The following is a 22,655-nucleotide window of genomic DNA, read 5'->3' as shown; positions in this document are numbered from 1 at the left end:
GGTAGGGCACACATGCTCGGGAGGGACAGGCATTTCATTTTGGGGGTTCAGGCATGTTCTTTGAGCACTCGGACGGGAAAAGGTTACCCATCACTGGCCTATAAGATGTTGGATGCTGATGAGGAAGACGCCCTCTGCTGTTAACTCCCATATATGGCATCTCAGAACTGGAAAAACCAGAAAAGTTGTATAACTCTTGTTTGATAAGGCTAAAACTGTATACAGGTAGTCTTCAACTTACAACAGTTCATTTAGGGACTGTTCAAAATTAGAATGGCACTGAAAAAAGTGACTTACGACAGTTTCTCACAGTTATGACCTTTGCATCATCCCCATAATCATGTCTTCAAAATTCAGATGCTTGGCAACTGGTTCATATTTATGACCCGTTGCTGTATCCCAAGGTCATATGACCATCCCCTTTTGTGACCTTCTTACAAGCAAAGTCAAGGGGGAAGCCAGCTTCATTCCACAATCAACCGCAGCGATTCCCTTAACAACTGTGGCAAGAAAAGTCATAAAAAAAAGCGTCTCCAGGAGAGCTTTCCACCAGGTTCGCCTGGTGCGCCAGCTGCGCCCCTTTCTAGACCGGGATGCCTTATGCACGGTCACTCACACCCTCGTGACGTCCCGTCTGGATTACTGCAATGCTCTCTACATGGGGCTCCCCTTGAGGGGCATCCGGAGGCTTCAGTTAGTCCAGAATGCGGCTGCGCGGGTGATAGAGGGAGCCCCTCGTGGCTCCCGCGTGACACCTATCCTGCGCAGACTGCACTGGCTACCTGTGGCCTTCCGGGTGCGCTTCAAGGTGTTGGTGACAATCTTTAAAGCGCTCCATGGCATAGGGCCGGGCTATTTACGGGACCGCCTACTGCTACCGAATACCTCTCACCGACCCGTGCGCTCTCACAGAGAGGGACTCTTCAGGGTGCCGTCAGCTAGGCAGTGCCGTCTGGCGACACCCAGGGGAAGGGCCTTCTCTGTGGGGGCTCCCACCCTCTGGAACGAACTCCCTCCAGGACTTCGTCAACTTCCGGACCTCCGAACCTTTCGTCGCGAGCTTAAAACACACTTATTCATCTGCGCGGGACTGGATTAGATTTTAAATTTACTGGTTTTAAATGGGTTTTTATTATTTATACTGTTTTTTAATAATTCGGCTATAGAATAAGTTTTTTAATTGTCATTTTAGTTTGTATTTATATGTATTTTTAATTGCCTGTGAACCGCCCTGAGTCCCTAGGGAGATAGGGCGGTATATAAATATGAAAAATAAATAATAAATAAATAAATAAAATGGGGCAAAACTCACTTAGCAAATGTCTCGCTGAGCAGCAGAAATTTTGGGCTGCATTTGTGGTCGTAAATGGAGGCCTACCTGTATATATAAATTTATATTCCGCCCAGCATTGAGATGGACAGTATATAAATTTAATAATAAAACAATCAAATAAAAGAGTAAAACACCAATATTATTTAATTACTTATTTATTTACTTACTTACTTTTTGTCATTTATTTATTTGTATCCTACCTTTGTTATTTTTACAAATAACTCAAGGCGAACATATCCAGGACACTTTTTTCCTCCTGTTGGTTGCCACCTTGGGAGCATCCCCATGACTCAAGGGCTTTGTTTCTGAGCAGAGCTTCCTCAGTTGTCTTTGTCAATTGTCTGTTCTATTTGTGCATCTAAGGAAGGCGACAATCTAGCATGGACTGTTTTAGTTGACTGATTAGCTCAGTGTTTCTCAACCAAGGCTGGCTGGGGAATGCTAGGAATTGAAGTCCATCCCTCTTCAAGTTCCTGAGGTCAAGAAACAGGGCATCGGATTAAAGATTTCATTCCTTCTCTAGAGCTCAATTAAAAGTTATTTTCTCTGTTGCTTTCTCATGTGCACAGAAGTTTGAAAAGTAGAAGTTTTTGTTTTTTTTAAGGAAAGGGAGTGCTTTTATGTAAAAGCTTCCTGTACTGACTGGGGATGCCTGGTTACATTTGAGGCAGAAAATGATTTTTTCCCCCAAACTTTTGAGATGCCGATCACAACCCCATTTCCAAAGAAAAATCGGATTTTAAGAAATTCTCTAGGTTTGACCTCTGCATGAAACAGATCGGCCATGCTCAATCCTGCAACTACAAATACCCATAGAGCCGAAGGGCTTCAGGCTGGCTAAGGCTGGCTCTGCTTAGCTATTTTAGCATTTTTGCAGTGTTTGAGATTTTGTTAAAATCTGGGATTTACCTTTGACCTCCGCTGAGCAATCACACACACCCCCCCCGTTTTGTCTGCTTAGCCCAGCCCAAACCTTCCACAACAAATATTGACGCTGGGAGCAGGAGGGGAAACTAGAATTATCAGCCGTTTACTACATTCGGAGAGAGATTCAGAGGCAAGGTCAGCAATTATTCAGGCAGAATGTTGGTTTTTGAAATCCACCTCCCAAGTGTTTTGAATTCACTGCCCGAGAGCCTAACGTAGAGCAGTGATGAAATCCAATTTTTTTTACTACCGCTTCTGTGGGCGTGGCTTAGTGGGCGTGGTGTGGCTTGGTGGGTGTGGCAGGGGAAGGATACTGCAAAATCCCCATTCCCTCCCCACTCCAGGGGAAGGATATTGCAAAATCCCCATTCCCTCCCCACTCCAGGGGAACGATACTGCAAAATCCCCATTCCCTCCCCACTCCTGGGGGAAGGATACTGCAAAATCCCCATTCCCTCCCTACTCCAGGGGAAGGATACTGCAAAATCCCCATTCCCTCCCCACTCCAGGGGAAGGATACTGCAAAATCCCCATTCCCTCCCCACTCCAGGGGAAGGATACTGCAAAATCCCCATTCCCTCCCCACTCCAGGGGGAAGGATACTACAAAATCCCCATTCCCTCCCCACTCCAGGGGGAAGGATACTGCAAAATCCCCATTTTCCCCCCTCCACCCTGGGGCCTGGCAGGGGTAGTATTTGCCGATTCTCCGAACTACTCAAAATTTCCGCTACCGGTTCTCCAGAACCTGTCAGAACCTGCTGGATTTCACCCTTGATGTAGAGGTAGAAATTGGCCAAATAAAGGAAGGAAACTTTTGAATCCAGGAGTTCATAAGGCATCAGCCACTGATCAACAGGTCTGATAAAAAGATCTAAAGGAATTGTGAACAAAGGCTCACAAAGAAGGCAGCAAAACTTTCTCTCTCTCTTCTCTATACTGTCCTTTTCTATACTGACTTTTCATCTAGGTTTTAGAGCCAGCTTGGTTTAGGGGTGAAGGCAACAGCTAGAAAGCAGGAGATTTGGTTGATCTAGGGCAGGAGTGTCAAACTCAATTTGATTGAGGGCTGCATCAGGGTTCTGTTTGACCTGTGGAGGGCGTGGCCAGGGTGGGTGTGGCCAGCTCCTGTGGTGCCTGTGGTGCCCGAGGGCACCTGTGGTGTCAGGGCGCCTGTGGTGGATGCAACGGCCTCCTGCAACCCTTTGCCAGTGAAAGCGGAGCTCATGAGGGCCACATGTGGCCCTCCCGAGCTCCATTTTTACTGGCAGAGGCACCGCGGGCCGGTCCTTTGCTGTTTCTAAGGTGGTCCCATGGGCCAGATTGAAGCACCCCGTGGGGCGGATCCGGCCCTTGGACCTTGAGTTAGACACCCCTGATCTAGGGGGTGACATGATAGCAGTGTTCCAAAATCTAGAAAGAGTGCAGAGAAGAGCAACAAAGATGATTAGGGGACTGAAGGCTAAAACATATGAAGAACGGTTGCAGGAACTGGGTATGTCTAGTTTAATGAAAAGAAGGACTAGGGGAGACATGATAGCAGTCTTCCAATATCTCAGGGGTTGCCACAAAGAAGAGGGAGTCAAGCTATTCTCCAAAGCACCTGAGGGTAGAACAAGAAGCAATGGGTGGAAACTGATCAAGGAGAGAAGCAACTTAGAACTAAGGAGAAATTTCCTGACAGTTAAAACAATTAATCAGTGGAACAAATTGCCTCCAGAAGTTGTGAATGCTCCAACACTGGAAATTTTTAAGAAAATGTTGGATAACCATCTGACTGAAATGGTGTAGGGTTTCCTGCCTGGGCAGGGGGTTGGACTAGAAGGCCTCCAAGGTCCCTTCCAACTCTGTTGTTGTTGTTGTTGTTGTTGTTATTATAATTATTATTATATATAGGGGCTGCCACAAAGAAAAAGGGGTCAGCCTATTCTCCAAAGCCCCTGAGAACAGGACAAGAAGTAATGAATGGAAATTAATCAAGAAAAGAACAAAGTAGACATTTCTTGACAGAAAATTTAACCAGTGGAACGGCTTTCCTCCAGAATAGCAATAGCAGTAGCACTTATACTTATGTAAAGCGCTTTACAGTGCTTTACGGACCTCTCTAAGTGGTTTACAAAGTCAGCCTATTACCCCCAACACTTTGGGTCCTCATTTTACCCACCTCAGAAGGATGGAAGGCTGAGTCAATCTTGAGCCAGTGAGATTTGAACTGCCGAATTGAAGGCAGGTGGCAGTCAGCAGAAGGAGCCTGCAGTACTTGCACTCTAACCACTGTGGCTCGTAGAAGTTGTAGGCGCTCCATCACTGGAGGTTTTTAAGAAGATATTGGACAGCCGTTTGTCTGAAATGGTATAGGGTCTCATGCTTGAGCAGGGGGTTGGACTAGAAGACCTCTAAGGTCCCTTCCAACTCGGTTATTCTGTTGAACAGGAGAAAGAGCTGCAATCTAGAGTGTGAATTCTACTCCCACCTCAGGCATGAAAGCCGGCTGGGTGACTTTGAGCCAGTCGCTCTCCCCTTCAGCCTATGACCTCAGGCTCAGCTGACAGGCTGATGAGTCAATTCCTGTCACAACCAATGGATCAACGCTGAGTAGATCTGAAGAAAAAAAACAACAAAAACCTTGTACTCTGCTAAGTAAATAAATCAGTACAGCATCCAAAAATGAACCGTGGGAATATTGGTGCTTTAAGTTAATTCATTGCTGGAAACACACCAGCATAAGTAATGAAGTGTGACAGCATTGCTAAAACTGGCATTAGGGATATATAATATTATTGGGATATTTTAGGCTAAATCTCCAGAACATACCCAGGCCCCTATCCATGCTCCTTGCAACTACACAAGTTCACCCCGTAGGAAGCCACCACCATTATTAAGCAGGCAGACCAAGGCTGGAAACTTTTAAAAGTTTGGTGTGGTTAAAGAGATGGTCTAGTAATTCAGGCTAATTCTAAATTCCGCCTCAGGCACAAGAAAGCCGGCTGGGTGACTTTGGGCCAGGCGTTCTCTTTCGGCCCTAGATAACAATGTCAAACTCCCGACAACAAGCCCGTCGGTCAATTCCTGTTGCAATCAATAGATCAATTGATCTGGGGGGGAAAAGAAAACCCCAGAATCTTCTCTTGAAGGGAAAAAAAAAACCATCAGGAAGGAAAACAAACAAGAAGTGGGAATCAGAAAAATTTTCCTCTTTTGCAGATCACTCTGGCTTCTGGGCCAGCTGCAACCAAATCTGTAGCTCAAAACAACTGTCCAAGGTTTCCTTAACCGTCCACAGAAACCCTCTGGACTTTACATAGCTTGGCAGAGAACTGGCGTGCTCTGGCTTGGCCCCACCTGGAATCCGTGTGCGTGAGCGGTGAGGCTTCACCTGACCCAGGTGCCTGGGCGGAGCTTGGGAACTCAAGGAAAGGGGCGGAGGGGAATGCAAGGGGGGCAGCCCTGCTTCTCTGCCAGCCTGTTTTTTTGTTTTTTGTTTTCTGGGGAAAGGCTCCTCCGAAGCAGGTAGAGAACAAAGTCTTTTCCCAGGTTTTGGATGGGTTCCGGAACTCCGTCAGCCCCGCTTAAAACTCCTTGGATTGGAACCAGTCTGTTTTGAGAAAGATGGTGACCAGGTCAGGGGACAACTGAGCAACATGGCTGTGCGGTTTGAGGCAAGTGCAAAGGCAAAAAAAAAAAAAAAGGAAATAAATGTGTGTTTGTTTGTGTATGTTTGTCCACTAACTAGCTTTCTGTGCTGGAAAAATAAAAATTAGAGGATAAATTCCCGGTGAGAAAAAGGTTGGTGGATTTGATCCCGCCAGCCAGGTGGGCTGGTTTGGGCCCAGCACTTTTCTCACAAAACTGGGTGTGCAATTGGAGCTGGTCTGGGCACAAAGGTGATTTTATATATAGGCTGTTCCGAGTCCGGGCAGTTTCCGAAGCACGTTTGGCGTTTCCAAGATTGCAACCTTAGTTGAATGAAGCTGAAAAATGTTTCCGCAGTTTTTCTTGGTAAACACCCCGGCTGGGTGCGAAGGGGCAAGTTGTGTTTGGCACGCCAGAAGAATGCAGATCATTGAATTGCTCTCAGTCAACGTCTTGGCATGCGTGGGGGGTGTGATTGTTTTGTGTTTTGGGGGTGGAATGTGGTTTCTACTTGGACTGTGGCCAACATGACCAAGTATCACGTTCCCAAGAAAGAAATAGGCACTAACCGAGGACTCTAATTCTGTTCTTCCATCCGTGCTGAACCTTTTTTGAAAGGGAAACCTGCTGCTTTCTTTCTTTCTTTCTTTCTTTCTTTCTTTCTTTCTTTCTTTCTTTCTTTCTTTCTTTCTTTCCTTCTTTCCTTCCTTTCTTTTTCTTTCTTTCTTTTTCTTTTCCTTCCTTCCTTCTCTTTTTTCCTTCCTTCCTTCCTTTCTTTCTTCCTTTCTTTCTTCCTTCCTTCATTCTCTTTCTTCCTCCCCTCCTTCTTCTTTCCTTCTCTTTCTTCCTTCTTCTTTCTTCTTTCTTTCTTTCTTTCTTACTTTCTTTCTTTCTTTTTTTTCTTTCTTTCTTTTTCCTTCCTTCCTTCCTTCCTTCCTTCCTTCCTTCCTTCCTTCCTTCCTTCCTTCCTTCCTTCCTTCTCCAGATCTCAGTGTCCCAGATAGTGAATGGACAAGATCAGGCAGTCATTTAACACATGTTGAATGGAGAGAATGCCCTGGGGGGTGGGGAGGACTTTTCTTCTTTTAAAACTGTTGAATTGTAGGCTTTGGAAAGGGGATGGTGGCAGTCATATGCAGATTAGGGTTATTTGAGATAAATTAAAGACTTTCCAAAGTCACCAGCCCAGGGAAGTGACGGCTCCCATGATATCAGAAGGAACTGTTTGCCTTTCCGGAGAGTTTATGAGTTATGGGCCACAAAGCCCAAAGCCTGCCGTTTTCCATGTGGCCTTCCATGAGCAAGGAGCCTCCTCACTCAGCTCATGGGATTTTGTGGGGTCCTGGATTGTGGGTCCGTGACACTCAAGGTTGCGGGTTCAAATCCCTCCCTCTCCCCCAGATGAAAAAGGAGACCAGAACCAGGAATGGAGAAGAAACGTTAATCTGCTGGACATTTTTTTGGAGTGCCTTTGCTGGATCTTGCAAGCCATTATAAAATGGATGAGTTCTCAGAGGTCATCTAGTCCCACCCCCCTGCTTTATGTAAGGAATCTTCTTAATGTTTCAGACAGAGGAGTTTCTATTTGAAATTCTCCATGGAGGAGGAGTCCTCTGTTTTAGGCAGAATTGTCTCTGCTGAATGTGTAGTCCTGCCTTCGGTCTGAAAGCTGGATGGATGACTTTGGGCCAATCACCAGGAGATAGGGAGTTCTAGTCCTGCCTTGACTCTTTCGCTATGACTATCATTAAGTGTTGTACCTTATAATTCTTGAAGGTATCTTTTCTTTTATGTACACCGAGAGCGTATGCACCACGACAAATTCCTTGTGTGTCCAATCACATTTGGCCAATAAAGAATTCTATTCTATTCTATTCTATTCTATTCTATTCTATTCTATTCTATTCTATTCTATTCTATTCTATTCTATTCTCTCTTAGAATTCTTGAGTAAGGTATCTTTTCTTTTATGTACACTGAGAACGTATGCACCACGACAAATTCCTTGTGTGTCCAATCACATTTGGCCAATAAAGAATTCTATTCTATTCTATTCTATTCTATTCTATTCTATTCTATTCTATTCTATTCAGCATGAAAGCCGGCTGGGTGACTTTGGCCCAATCACCAGGCGACTGGGAGTTCTAGTCCTGCCTTAAGCATAAAAGCTAGTTAGGTGACTTTGGGCCCAAACCCAGAGGTGGATTTCAGCAGGTTCTGACCAGTTCTGGAGAACCGGTAGCGGAAATTTTAAGTAGTTCAGAGAACCGGTAGTAAAATTTCTGACTGGCTCCGTTCCCATCTATTCTCTGCCTCCCAAGTCCCAGCTGATCGGGAGGAAATGGGGATTTTGCAGTATCCATCCCCTGGAGTGGGGAGGGAATGGAGATTTTACAGTATCCTCCAAGCCACGCCCACAGAACCGATAGTAAAAAAAGTTTGTAACCCACCACTGTGCAAATCCTTCTCTTACCCCAACCCACTTCACAGGGTTGTTATTGTGTGGGGGGGGGGAATAGCAGGAAGAAGGAGTATTATGTTTGACACCTTATTTATAAAAATAGGACATGGATCAATAAATAATCCAGAAATTTGTGCCAAGATTCAGCCTGAATTTCCTTCCTTGATTGCCTATATTTCCAGCTTTCCCATTGGAAACGTAAGACCTAAATATTGGCCATCCAAGCCCTAATTAATTTCTGTATTCTATTCCTTGAATGAATTATTTTAAAATACAGGTAGTCCTCAACTTATAACGGTCTGTTTACTGACCACTCAAAGTTAACAACGGCAGTGAAAAAAGTGACTTATGACTGTTTTCACACGCCCGTTGCAGCATCTCCATGGTCACATGATCAAAATTCAGGTGCTTAGCAACTGGTTCCTGTTTATGACGGTTGCAGTGTCCCAGGGTCATAGTGATCAACTTTTGCAACTTTCTGACAAGCTAAGTCACTGGGGAAGCCAGATGCTCTTAACAACCGGGTTACTAACTTAACAGCTGCAATGATTCGCTTAACAACTATGGCAACAACAAAAAAAAGTCATAAAATGGGGCAAAAATCACTTAAGAAATGTCTTACTTGGCAACATACATTTTGGGCTCAATTATGGTCGTAAGTCAAGGATTACCTGTATTACCATTTTTTTTTCAAGGAAGACGCATCCTTGGTCTTGGATAACACTATGCGGGAAGGGAACCTTTCTCCTTTATTGCCATTTTGCTTCTTGTTTTAACCTTGGATCCATTAAGCATCATTAACAATTAAAGATACATGCTGGCTCTGTGTGAGAGAGGCTGGGTAGGGTTAGAAGATGAGCACAGTTTGAAAAATTGGAGGAAGAAACCTGTGCTACTTTGATGATACTGTACTACTCTAACCATTGAAATTGCCCAGGATCTGGAAACTCTAGTGCAAGAAGTCCTTGACTTACAACAGTTCGAATAGGATAGGATAGGATAGGATAGGATAGGATAGGATAGGATAGGATAGGATAGGATAGGATAGGATAGGATAGGATAGAGGATAGGATAGGATAGGATAGGATAGGATAGGATAGGATAGGATAGGATAGGATAGGATAAGATAGAATAAAATAGAATAGAGGAGAGGAGAGGAGAGGAGAGGAGAGGAGAGGATAGGGGAAAGAATAGAATAGAAAAGAATAGAATAGAATAGAATAGATTAGAATAGAGGAGAGGAGAGGAGAGGAGAGGAGAGGGGATAGAATAGAATAGAATAGAATAGAATAGAATAGAATAGAATAGAATAGAATAGAATAGAATTCTTTATTGGCCAAGTGTGATTGGACACATAAGGAATTTGTCTTTGGTGTATATGTTGTTGTTGTTGTTGTTGTTGTTGTTTTTACATTTATACCCCGCCCTTCTCCGAAGACTCAGGGCGGCTTACAGTGTGTAAGGCAATAGTCTCATTCTATTTGTATATTTTTTACAAAGTCAACTTATTGCCCCCCCAACAATCTGGGTCCTCATTTTACCTACCTTATAAAGGGTGGAAGGCTGAGTCAACCTTGGGCCTGGTGGGACTTGAACCTGCAGTAATTGCAGGCTCTGTGTTCTAATAACAGGCTTCTCTATTGCCTGAGCTATCCCGGCCAGTGTTGTCAGTGTACATGAGGATAATAAAATACATTCATCGAGAATAAAAAGATACAACATTTAGTGATAGTCAAGGTTACTAATAAGCTAACAAATCGTACTAGGAAACAAATAAAAACAATATAAATTGGAAGATACAAGCAACATGGTTCTAGTAATAAGTGGGAAGAGATAGATACTAGGAAGGAAGAGAAGAAGAATAGTAATACAGTCTTAGGAAAGTATTTGATAGTGTTGTGGGAATTAGTTGTTAAGCAGAGCGATGGCATTCAGGGAAGAAACTGTTCTTGCGTCTAGTTGTTCTGGTGTGCAGTGTCGTTTTGAGGGTAGGAGTTGAAACAGTTTATGTCCAGGATGCGAGGAGTCTCTAAATATTTTCACAGCCCTATTTTTGACTCATGCAGTATACAGGTCCTCAATGGAAGGCAGGTTGGTAGCCACTGTTTTTTCCGCAGTTCTATTTATCCGTTGAAGTCTGTGTTAATGTGTTTGTCTTGTTGGGTTGCAGAGCTTAATGACTGTTTAATGACCGTTCAAAGTTACAACAGCCCTGAAAAATTGTATATTCACGTTTACAATAATTGCAGCACCCCCCTGGTCACGTGATCAAAATTTGGATGCTTGGCAACTGGCATGTACCTTATGATGGTTGCAGTGTCCCGGTGGTGTATGTATGTGTCACGTGATCCCCTAAAAGACAGACTAGGGACCGATCAACCTGGAGAAAACCTATCTGTGTGGTCATCATGAGGCAATATTGACTTGGTACATAAAGAGACAAGCTCACGACATTCTCATTACTTCGATACTCATTTAGCCTGTTGCCAAATTCTAAGTTACTCAGCCTTTGGTATAATTTTGAAATACTCACCTAATAAATTGCTTTGGAGTCATTGCTGATGTTATCCGTAGTGAATTGTTTGTTTGTTTGTTTGTTTCAACATACTGTATTTATTTTATCTAGCTAAGCGAGTGGCATTTTTAGCACCAGTTCGGTTTTTAGGCATTCATTGTTTAGGAATATTAAAGTATGTGCATTCTAGGGTAAAATTGAAGGCCATGCTAACCTAGCATCTTGTTTCCTGTGAGTTGAGCCTGAAGGAGCATTCATTTTATATCTTCCTTCAGTTCTAAATAATCCTTTTTAAGAAGATAACCTAATTTTTAAAATTAAGAAACAATCTAATTTTTAAGAAGAGACTGGACAGCCACTTGTCTGAAATGATATAGGTCTCCTCCTTGAGCAGGGGGCTGGACTAGAAGACCTCAAAGGTTCCTTCCAGCTCTATTCTATTCTAAATTTTAAATCTCAAGTGGACTGCTTTTGCAGCTGGAGGTTCTATTTCCCCATATTTATCCTCATCTCTTTTGGGTTTATGAGGACCAGTGCCTTCTTGTTGGTTTTCTCTTGAGATAGACTGCCTCTGAACCTAGAAATTCTTTTTGGTATTCACAATACCGATAGTCCTCGCCTTACAACCATTTTTAGCAATCACTTGAAGTTAACAACAGCACCAAAAGTGTGACTTATGACAACTCCTCGCATTTAGGACCATTGGAGCATTCCCCCATGGTCACATAATCAGAAATTTGATTTTTGGCAACTGGCACATATTTACCAAATATTGCTATTTGCAACTTCCCCAGCTGGCTTCCCACTAGCAAAGTCAACAAGAAAAGCCTGATTAGCTTAATGGCCAGGTGATTCACTTAACAACTGCAGCAATTTGCATTGAGTGCGATTCACTTAACAACCAGCTTACTTAGCAGTGGAAATGTTGCTCCCAATTGTGGGAGTAATCTGTATTGTGGCTGCAATTTTGCAAGTCTGCCTAAGCTCCATACCTTTGAAAAATCACTGGGTTACTAGAATTCTAAAACCCCTTGCATCCTGGACATAAACTATTTCAACTCCTACCCTCAAAACGACGCTATAGAGCACTGCACACTAGAACAACTAGACACAAGGACAGTTTTTTCCCAAACGCCATCACTCTGCTAAACAAATAATTCCTTCAGCACTGTCAAATTAGTTACTAAATCTGCACTACTATTAATCTTCTCATCATTCCTATCACCAATCTCCTCCCACTTATGACTGTAGCACTGTAACCTTGTTGCTGGTATCATTACGATTTATATTGACTGTTTCCTAATATGATTTGATTGCTTATTTATTCCCTATAACTATCATTAAGTGTTGTACCTTATGATTCTTGACAAATGTATCTTTCCTTTTTATGTACACTGAGAGTGTATGCACCAAGACAAATTCCTTGTGTGTCCAATTACACTTGGCCAGTAAAGAATTCTATTCTATTCTATTCTATTCTATTCTATTCTATTCTATTCTATTCTATTCTATTCTATTCTATATAGAATAGAATAGAATAGAATTTTTTATTGGCCAAGTGTGATTGGACACACAAGGAATTTGTCTTGGTGCATATGCTCTCAGTGTACATAAAAGAAAAGATACCTTCATCAAGGTACAACATTTACAACACAAATGATGGCCAATATATCAATATAAATCTTAAGGATTACCAGCAACAAAGTTACAGTCATACAGTCATAAGTGGAAAGAGATTGGTGATGGGAACGATGAGAAGATTAATAGTAGTGCAGATTTAGTAAATAGTTTGACAGTGTTGAGGGAATTATTTGTTTCTATTCTATTCTATTCTATTCTATTCTATTCCACTCCACTCCACTCCCCTAGTCTAGTCTAGTGTTACAGGCCAAGAAGGAAAAAATAACCAGGCTATGTTATGTTCTGTACAGTGTACAAAAGGTCAATACAGTTATATAAGACTATATTCAAACATATTAAATGATTTTACTAGATGAATTCAAGTCTTTGTCCTTTAATTGCATATTTCTACAGTTTGCAAACACGGAGACTTTCTTATATGAAGTTCATAACATCATGTGCACCAAAACAGGTTGATTCCCCCACCCTCCAAGGCTGTGCATAAAATGTCGGTAGATGCCCTATTTGGAGTACAAACATTTTGAATAGTTGAGGATCATTTTGACCCCAAAACTGTACATTCTGAGCTTGGCATATTTTCAGGGTTCAGTACTCAAAACACGGTATTCTGAAATCCTTATGAAATGCAGTTTTGTACTCTATTAAATGATACACTTATGAAATGTTACAGTGGAGCATTTCAGCACAAAATGCTTTGCAGTTTACTTTGTACTTTACCTCTTTTGTTTTGGGAGAGGACTTTCCATTAATAACGACATGATAAATCTTACAAGCTGCTAGATCTCAAAGAGTATTATTACGTTTCCCTCCCTAGCTGAAATAGGCTCAGGCAAGGTACTTGTGGGAGGGAAGCAATCAAAAAAGATGCTTCACCAATCACCAAGAATGCAATTAAAGTATTATCCCAGAAAGCCAGTTTGGTCTAGTGATGAAGGCAGCAGCTAGAAACCAGGAGACTGTGAATTCTAGTTCCGCCTTAGGTATGAAAGCTGTTGGGTGATTGTGCCAATCATTAAGAGACAGTGAGTTGGACAATTACACAAATATGAGCTGCAGCTGCCAAAAAAGCCAACACAGTTCTGGGCTGCATAAACAGAGGGATAGAATCAAGGTCACGTGAAGTGTTAATACCACTTTATAATGCCTTGGTAAAGCCACACTTGGAGTATCTTGCATCCAGTTTTGGTCGCCACGATGTAAAAAAGATGTGGAGACTCTAGAAAGAGGGCAAAGAGCAACAAAGATGATTAGGGGACTGGAGGCTAAAACATATGAAGAATGGCTGCAGGAACTAGGTATGTCTGGTTTAATGAAAAGAAGGACTAGGGGAGACAAAATAGCCGTGTTCCAATGTCTCAGGGGCTGCCACAAAGAAGAGGGAGTCAAGCTATTCTCTAAAGCACCTGAAGGCAGGACAAGAAGCAATGGATGGAAACCAATCAAGGAGAGAACCAACCTAGAACTAAGGAGAAATTTCCTTCGAAAACAATCAGTCAGTGGAACAACCTGTCTCCAGAAATTGTGAATGCTCCAGCACTGGATGTTTTTATAAAGAGATTGGACAACCATTTGTCTGAAATGTTATAGGATTTCCTGCCAAGCAATGGGTGGAAACTAATCAGAGAGAAGAAACCTATAATTAGAATAGGGATGGGAGACCACCAGTAAATCTAGATTGGTAATGAACAAAATTGTAGAAAGAGCAGCAGAACCTGGGGGTGGAGTCATAAGAGGGATCAGCCTAGAATCCCCTATGTAGCCATAAATGAGTCCAAAATCCCCCTTGAGTGCCATTGAATCTTACCTAACTATAACCCGGTGCTGACCTCTGGTTGAGAAGATTCCTGTGCATAGCTTTTAGCAATAAATTTAATTGAACCTTCAGCGGAGGTGGGTTCCGATCAGTTCTGGAGAACCGGTAGCAGAAATTTTGAGTAGTTCGGAGAACCGGTAGTAAAAGTTCTGACTGGCCCCACCCCATCTATTCTCTGCCTCCTGAGTCCCAACTGATGGGGAGGAAATGTGGATCTTGCAGTAACCTTCCTGTGGATTGGGGAGGGAATGGAGATTTTACAGTATTCTTCCCCTGCCACGCCCACCAAACCACACCCACTGGTAGTAAAAAAAATTGAAACCCACCACTGACCTTCACATATGGGCTTGGCCTTTCGCACCTGACACTAATAGAAAGAGTGCAGAGAAGAGCAACGAAGATGATTAGGGGACTGGAGACTAAAACATATGAAGAACGGTTGCAGGAACTGGGTAGGTCTAGTTTAATGAAAAGAAGAACTAGAGGAGACATGATAGCAGTGTTCCAATATCTCAGGGGCTGCCACAAAGAAGAAGGAGTCAAGCAATTCTACAAAGCACCTGAAAGCAGGACAAGAAGCAATGGGTGGAAACTAATCAAGGAGAGAAGCAACTTAGAACTAAGGAGAAATTTCCTGACAGTTAGAACAATCAATAAGTGGAACAACTTGCCTGCAGAAGTTGTGAATGCTCCAACACTGGACTTTTTTAAGAAGTGACTAGACAACCATTGTCTGAAATGGTGTAGTGTTTCCTGCCTGGGCAGGGGGTTGGACTAGAAGACCTCCAAGGTCCCTTCCAACTCTGTTATTATGTTATGTTAATATCCTACCTAGAAGAAAGCAGCAGCCAAATCATGTTCATGTCATTTTACTGAATGATTTATAAACAACAATAAAGGTGGGGTTAAAAATAAATGTGCAAATGAATAAAAATCAGCGCCAAGAAAAAAATGACCAGAAGTTGCACACGACTCGAGGAAATTGTCTATACTTAGAATCTCCTGGTGCTAATTGGTTTGCACGGCAGGACCAGGGGAATATCTGAAATTAGTGTTTTCTTGGCATTTTTGCAGCTCATTTTGGTGAAAATAAAACACTATCAGGGAGACTGAGCTCCTGATTTTGAGATCCCGCTTTTGAATTTTAAAAGCACAACCGACGGGCACGTCTCCCTTTGCATTTAATTACATTGGCAGATTTGTCTGGGGCATTTTACTTGCAAATGCCTTGAGAATTGTTTCCATAAATATACCACAAAAGGCTGTGCAGAATCCCTCAAGGGGTTTGCAGGGAAGTATCTTCTGCCTTCTTGGCAAGAAGCTGGTGGTAAGATTTTGCTTCAGAGGGAAAGGTGACCTACTTTTTCCTTTCCTTAAAACATTTCGGTGTTACGTCTCCGCTGCAAAATACCATCCACTCCTTCCATTTAAAAGGAGGACAGGAAAATCGTATTCAAAGTCAGCTCTAAATTGCCTTTTAGCTTTTTTTTTCCCCCCAAAGCTGCAACAGTTGTGTAGTTATACAACTACACGGTAGTTGTACAAAGTGTTGTGTAGTTATAAAACACATCTGTGATGGTTGGAAAGGTTTGGAGAATGAAACGTCAGTCGAAACTGTCAATCCTGGGGGGTCAACTTCATGTGTCTAGGACAGGGGTGTCAAACTCAAGGCTTAGATCTGGCCCAACGGGGCCGCCCTGTAAACAGTGCGGGACCGGCCCGTGGTGCCTCTGCCAGCAAAAACAAAACTCGGGAGGGAAGCGTGCAGCCGTCGTGAGCTCTGTTTTCGCTGGCAGAAGGTTGCCGGAGGCTGTCGCAGCCAGAAACGGAGTTTGCGAGGGTCGCGTGCAGCCCTCCTGAGCTCCGTCTTCGCTGGCAGAGGATTGCAGGAGGCCATCACAGCTGGAAATGGAGCTCGGGAGCCCCATTTCTCTGGCAGAGCACTCAGGCCACCACAGGTGCCCCCAATACAGGCTTGAAATGCTCCCGGTTTGGACCGGTGTGTCCGATCCAGTAGCGATGGTGGTGGGTGGTTTGGAGAACCGGTAGCAAAAATCCCTGCCCCCCCCCACCAACTGAGCCACACGATCATCAGAGGTTTGGGGTTTTTTTTTACTTTTAAAAGCATTTTTTCTTCAGCCAAAAAAATGCCTTTAAAAGCAAAAAAAAAAGCCTCTGATGATCGTGCGGCTCAGCTGGGATCGTCAGAGCCTTTTAAAAGCATTTTTTCTACAACCTCTTTGGATGAAGAGGTTGTAAAAAAATGCTTTTAAAAGGCTCTGACGATCCCAGCTAAGTTGCCCTATCGTCCAAGGTTTTTTTTTTCTTTTAAAGGCATAAAAAAAATGCTTTTAAAAGAAAAGAAAAGCCTCTGACGATCAGGCAACTCAGCTGGGATCGTCAGAGCCTTTTAAAAGCATTTTTTCTACAACCTCTTCGGCCGAAGAGATTGTAGAAAAAATGCTTTTAAAAGTATATATAAAAAAATTGGCCACACCCACCCAGTCACATTACCCCCACCCCCACCCCCAAGCCACAGCCACAGAACAGGTAGTAACAAATTGTACCTTTCACCACTGCCCCAATATGAGTGACATCGAGTTGGCCACGCCCCCTGGCCCTGACCCCAGCTCCCCCTCCCCCGAGGTCAAACACAACCCTGATGTGGCCCTCAATGAAATAGAGTTTGACACCCCTGGTCTAGGGCAATGCTTTTTAATTTTGGCCACTTTAAGATGTGTGGACTCCAACTCCCAGAATTCCCCAGCCAACCTTCCATCCTTAAGTAGAATCTCTACATTTTGTAAATTCGTCGCAGCCCAGGGTCATTTGGGATAGGCAACTATAGAAATTAAATGCATAAAAACAGTGGAAACGGGCTGCTCGTGGTTCTCCGTCGCTGGAGAAGAAGATCCTGGATGGCCATCTCTCAAGGATGGATTAAGTCAGGGTTTCCCAACCTTGATAACATGCTGGGTGGGGAATTCTGGGAATTGAAGTCCACAAGTCTTAAGAACCTACCAAGGTTGGGAAACACAGCATTAAGCAGTTACTGTGCATGGCAGATGGCTGGATTAAACCAGTGGTTCTTTAAGTGGTGGTGCTTATGAAATTTAATAGCAGAATAATAGAGTTGGAAAGGACCTTGGAGGTTATCTAGTCCAACCCCCTGCTCAGGTAGGAAACCCTTCATCATTTCAGACAAATAGTTGTCCAATCTCTTCTTAAAAACTTCCAACGATGGAGTACCCACAACTTCTAGAGGCAAATTGTTCCACTGATTAATTGTTCCAACTCAAGGAAATTTCTCCTTAGTTCTCGGTTGCTTCTCTCCTTGATTAGTTTCCACCCATTACTTCTTGTCCTGCTTTCAGGTGCTTTGGGGAACAGCTTGACTCCCTCTTCTTTGGCGCAACCCCTGAGATATTGGAACACTGCTTTCATGTCTCCCCTAGTCCTTCTTTTCATTAAAGCAGACATACCCAATTCCAGCAACCGTTCTTCATATGTTTTAGCCTCCAGTCCCCTAATTATGTTTGTTGCTCTTCCCTGGACTCTTTCTAGAGTCTCCACATCTTTTTTACATCGTGGCGACCAAAATTGGATGCAGTATTCCAAGTGTGGCCTTACCAAGGCATTATAAAGCGGTATTAACACTTTATGTGATCTTGATCCTGTCCCTCTGTTAATGCAGCCTAGGACTGCATTGGGTTTTTTTTTTGTCAGCTGGAGTGCACAGCTGGCTCATTATTTATTTATTTATTTATTTATTTATTTATTTATTTAGTTGAGTACATATTAGATAATATATATAAGTACAAGCATGAATTGAATACATAAAATGAATACAATTAAAGGGAACATTAGGACAGGGACAGTAGGCATGCTGGAGCTCTTATGCACGCCCCTAAGTGATTGTCCAGTGGGGCTCCAAGTTCACTCTCACAGTTGGAGCCAGATACCACATATACCAGGGGTCTCCAACCTTGGCAACTTTAAGCCTGGAGGACTTCAACTCCCAGAATTCCCCAGCCAGCTTTGAAGTCCGCCAGGCTTAAAGTTGCCAAGGTTGGAGACCCCTGACATATACTGTACCTGTGCATTTGGTTTTTCTTGCCTAAATGTAGAACCTTACTTTTAATATTCTTACATTTCTCAGTTTTAATTTTTTCAGTCAATATCAATAGAGATATCACTCACATAAAACAATTTTCAATCATTCTTAAGCATGTAAAAGGGGCAAAAAACCCAAAATGTTTGGAAAACCGGTAGATAGAAGACCCTGGCATGCCTTTCACTTCCAGAATTCAGGGATTTTTCAATAATTTCCCCCCTTGTTCTTTCAGGTTGCAGAGATGGAGGAAATGACCATCTGGGAGCAATATACCATTACGTTGAATCGGGTAAGTAGAGGCATTATAGCAGCCACCATAAGAATTGAATAAATATTAATAATTTCACGCCACAGGTGTTTTATACTTCCATCTTTCCTTGTTTGAAATGTTAGTGTTCATATTGATATTTTTTCTTTTGTTTTTCTATCTGCGATATTCATAGATTTTTTTTTAATGTGGAATAAATGGACTTGTTATTAAATTAATATTATTTTGTTATACATTGATTTCATTTAGAAAGCACTCATTGTCAATGGAGATTCTCAGTCATCCAGGTCATGGTTGTCCCAAAGGTGCTTTTTCAAGAGGCAACTGGACTTTCTTTGTCTGAAGAAGCTTCTTGGATGAAAAGCAAAATGTCTTCAATTTTGCTTCTCATCCAAGAAGCTTCTTCAGTTCTGACTGTCAGAACTGTTGAAGCTTCTTGGATGAGAAGCGAAACTTCTTCAAGGAAACACAAAATCAGTTGCCTTTTGGAAAAGCGCCTTTAGGACAAAGTGATTGTTAGAATTTGTGGACGTGGCTGTGGTTTTACTCAGTCCTTGAATCTCAGTAGATAGAATAGAATAGAATTTTTTATTGGCCAATTGTGATTGGACACACAAAGAATTTGTCTTGGTGCATAAGCTCTCAGTGTACATAAAAGAAACGATACCTTCTTAATAACTGCTGCAAGACTATTGATTGCACAATATTGGAAGAAAGAAGACTTACCTACAATTGGAGAATGGATTAGTAAAGTATCAAATTTAGCAGAAATGGCAAAAATTTCTGCCTACTTGAAAGACTGTACACAAGAAAAATATATTTTGGAATGGAGGAAGTGGATTGATTATATTCAAAATAAGTATCAGATTAAAAAATATCAATTAGTTTTTGAGTGAAGTTAGGAATTGCTACCTGACCTTAGGACCTTTCGCCGCGAACTTAAAACCTATTTATTTCGCATGGCTGGACTAGCTTGATTTTTATCTTTAGATTTTAATTGAATTCGATGGGTATTTTAAATTTTTGTAATTTTATAGGGGTGTAAGTTATTTTAATACTTGGGCTAATTTAATCAGTTTTTTAAGGGTTGTTTTAACTATTGTGTATATTTGTATTTTACCTGCCTGTTCACCGCCCTGAGTCCTTCGGGAGAAGGGCGGTATACAAATTAAAATATTATTATTATTATTATTATTATTATATGTATTAGTTTAAGAAAGAAGGGAATTGATAGTGTGATGGTGTGAAATGGAATATGTTTTATGTTATATTTTAGATTATGTTTGTTAGTTACAATACTCTGTATTCTGTTCTGGGAAGTCTCGGGGAGGAGGAAATGGGGAAGACTATAAATTGATTGGTTGCCATTGTACAGTAATAATCGTAGAATTAAACAAGTTGGAATGGTGTAAAGTCGGGACTGCTCGGTAACCACTCCCGAAGGGAAAGGGTAAGGAAAGAGGAGTAAAGAAGGAAGAAAGTAGGTAGGCAGGTGGGTAGGTAGGAAAGAAGGGAGGGAGAAAAAAGGATAGGAGGAGAAGAAGAAGGAGAAGTTAGAGGGTTAGAAAGGATGGCAGTGAGAAGTGGGAAAGAGGTGGGGAAGTAGGAAAGCAAGGAGAAGGATGGTGGGGAAAGTTGAAGAAGGATGAGAAGGGAAGAATTAAGGGAGGGAGTGGCGGTCGAGCAGCCCTGATTGAGTATAATTTGAGTATAGGATTGATTGTTGGATAAGTGATTGTATTGTACACTGGTCAAATTGTGGGAATTATTATGGAAAATAAAAAATTTTGCCCCCCCCAAAAAAAAGAAAAGATACCTTCATCAAGGTACCTTTTTATTATTAATATTAATTAATTAATAATTAATATTAATATTATTTATTATTAAATAATAATATTATAAATAAATAAGAAATAATAGAACAAAAGAAATAGAAGAGAATATTTGTAGCTCAGGGTGATAATGTGGAGTCCTTGGTGCTCTCTGAGCTTGGTGGTTTTCTTGTAGACGTTTCATTACCAAATTAGGTAGCATCATCCGTGCTAATAGAAAGTGCTCAGAGCAAAACCCCAATTTCATGTTAACGCTGATCATGTTACCTAGTTTGGTAATGAAACATCTGCAAGAAAACCACCAAGCTCAGAGAGCACCAAGAACCCACCCGAAAGAAATTTTGCATTTACTTCTTATATCAGTTGCTATATCCTTACACCTTCTTCCTTTGGCCTGTTGGATTGTTTACTATTTTCTTGCAATAAGAAGTTCAGAAAAAGATCTTAACCAGAAGTGAAATCCAGCAGGTTCTGACAGGTTCTGGAGAACCAGTAGCGGAAATTTTGAGCAGTTTGGAGAACCGGCAAATACCACCTCTGGCTGGCCCCAGAATGGGGAGGGAATGGAGATTTTGCAATATCCTTCCCCCACGAATGGGATGGGAATGGAGAATTTTGCACTATCCTTCCCCTGCCACGCCCACCAAGCCACTCCCACCAAGCCACACAACGCCCACCAAGCCACGCCCACAGAACTGGTAGTAAAAAAAATTGGATTTCACCTCTGATATTAACCTTTTCTCCTTTTGTGCAGGATCCCCGGAAGGGTTTTGGCATTGCCATTTCGGGTGGCCGCGATCGTCCAAACAGTTCAGATGGCGACACCTCTATTGTCATATCAGATGTGGTGCCTGGAGGCCCAGCTGTTGGACGACTCCAGTGAGTACTTTAAATAAGCAAACTCACCAATCAGGGAAAAATGAAAGTTTTTCTCTGGGACTGCCAAGATTTGCTCTTTGCCTTCTGTGATGTCATAGCAGTTTAACCAGGGGTGAAATCTAGCAAGTTCTGACAGGTTCTGGAGAACCGGTAGCAGAAATTTTGAGTAGTTTGGAGAACTGGCAAATACCACCTCTGGCTGGCCCCAGAGTGGGGATGGAATGGGGATTTTGCAGTATCCTTCCCCTGCCACGCCCACCAAGCCACACCCGCAGAACTGGTAGTAAAAAAAAATTGGATTTCACCACTGAGTTTAACCAATGGCTGAGCCAATGGGCCATGCTGTGTGGGGATGGCAATTGTGTAAATTCTCTCTTTGGGCACCAACTTGCTTGTTCGCTCAGTGCCTACGCTGTGCCCACCTTAGCTGAGATGTGTCTGGTGAAAAAACAGGATAATATTTCTTAATTATAGCACTTAGAGGTAGCCCTCAACTTACGACTGGTCACTTAGCAAGCATTCAGTTACAACAACCACTCGCCCCAAAATGGACCTACCATCCAATTCCGGAGTGCTAAAGGTGGTGCACATAAACACACACACACACACAAACACGCCCAGAGCAGACACGTGACTGCATTTTGTTCACATGGCAACTGGTTCATCTTTATGACCGGTTGTAGCATTCTGCAGTCACGTGATGCAATTTCTGATTTTGGGGGCTGGAAAACTGACCCAAACTACCCTTCGGGTCAGTTTCCACCCGTAAGAATGAATAATTTGCTTAATGACTGCAGTGTTCATTTAATGACCCCTGCAAAAAAAAAAAGGTCGTAAAATTGGGTCAGTCATATGAATGCCTCAGCATTATTTCCAGTGGTGGGCTGCTGTCGGTTCGGACTGGTTCAGGCAAATCGGTAGTTCCGACGATCAGCTGGCCCCACCCACCTGCCCCCCGCCCTATCCTGTGCTATATTTCCTTCTTTCTGGCTCAGCTAATTCATGCAGCCCAGCTGATTTCTGCGCCTCCGCTGTTCTACTTATTGGGGCTGCCTTAGAAGGTAAGCAGCTGAGTTTCAAATTGCTATATTTTGAACGCTGCGCGCAAGCGCGTTAGGTGAAGCACACGCTCACCGAACCGGTGGTTGTACCTCACTACTGATTATTTCTATATTTTCCTTTATGATGGACATTCCAGGCTCCATTGTGGTTACAAATTGAGGAACACTTGTCATTGTTAA

The 22,655-nt window shown here is 42.5% G+C and overlaps 1 protein-coding gene across 3 annotated transcripts in view; it reads left to right on the top strand.

Moving 5' to 3' along the window:
• Positions 1-22,655, top strand: part of TJP3 (tight junction protein 3) — a 137,173-nt gene that overhangs the window by 83,877 nt on the left and 30,641 nt on the right. For 2 of the 3 annotated variants that reach the window (XM_058163493.1, XM_058163495.1), the window contains exons 2-3: positions 18,668-18,724; positions 21,290-21,414. In XM_058163493.1, coding sequence (XP_058019476.1) covers positions 18,677-18,724; positions 21,290-21,414 — 173 coding nt within the window. In that variant the 5' untranslated portion in view covers positions 18,668-18,676. Of the gene's footprint in view, positions 1-5,693; positions 5,919-18,667; positions 18,725-21,289; positions 21,415-22,655 lie in introns of those variants that run through there. The other variant, XM_058163492.1, reaches the window with a different exon arrangement.

This window comes from Ahaetulla prasina, chromosome 1, assembly GCF_028640845.1.
Source record: "Ahaetulla prasina isolate Xishuangbanna chromosome 1, ASM2864084v1, whole genome shotgun sequence".
In the NCBI taxonomy this organism is placed as follows: domain Eukaryota; kingdom Metazoa; phylum Chordata; class Lepidosauria; order Squamata; family Colubridae; genus Ahaetulla; species Ahaetulla prasina.
Note: the sequence above shows the minus strand (reverse complement) of the source record. Positions and strands in the feature narration are given on the sequence as shown.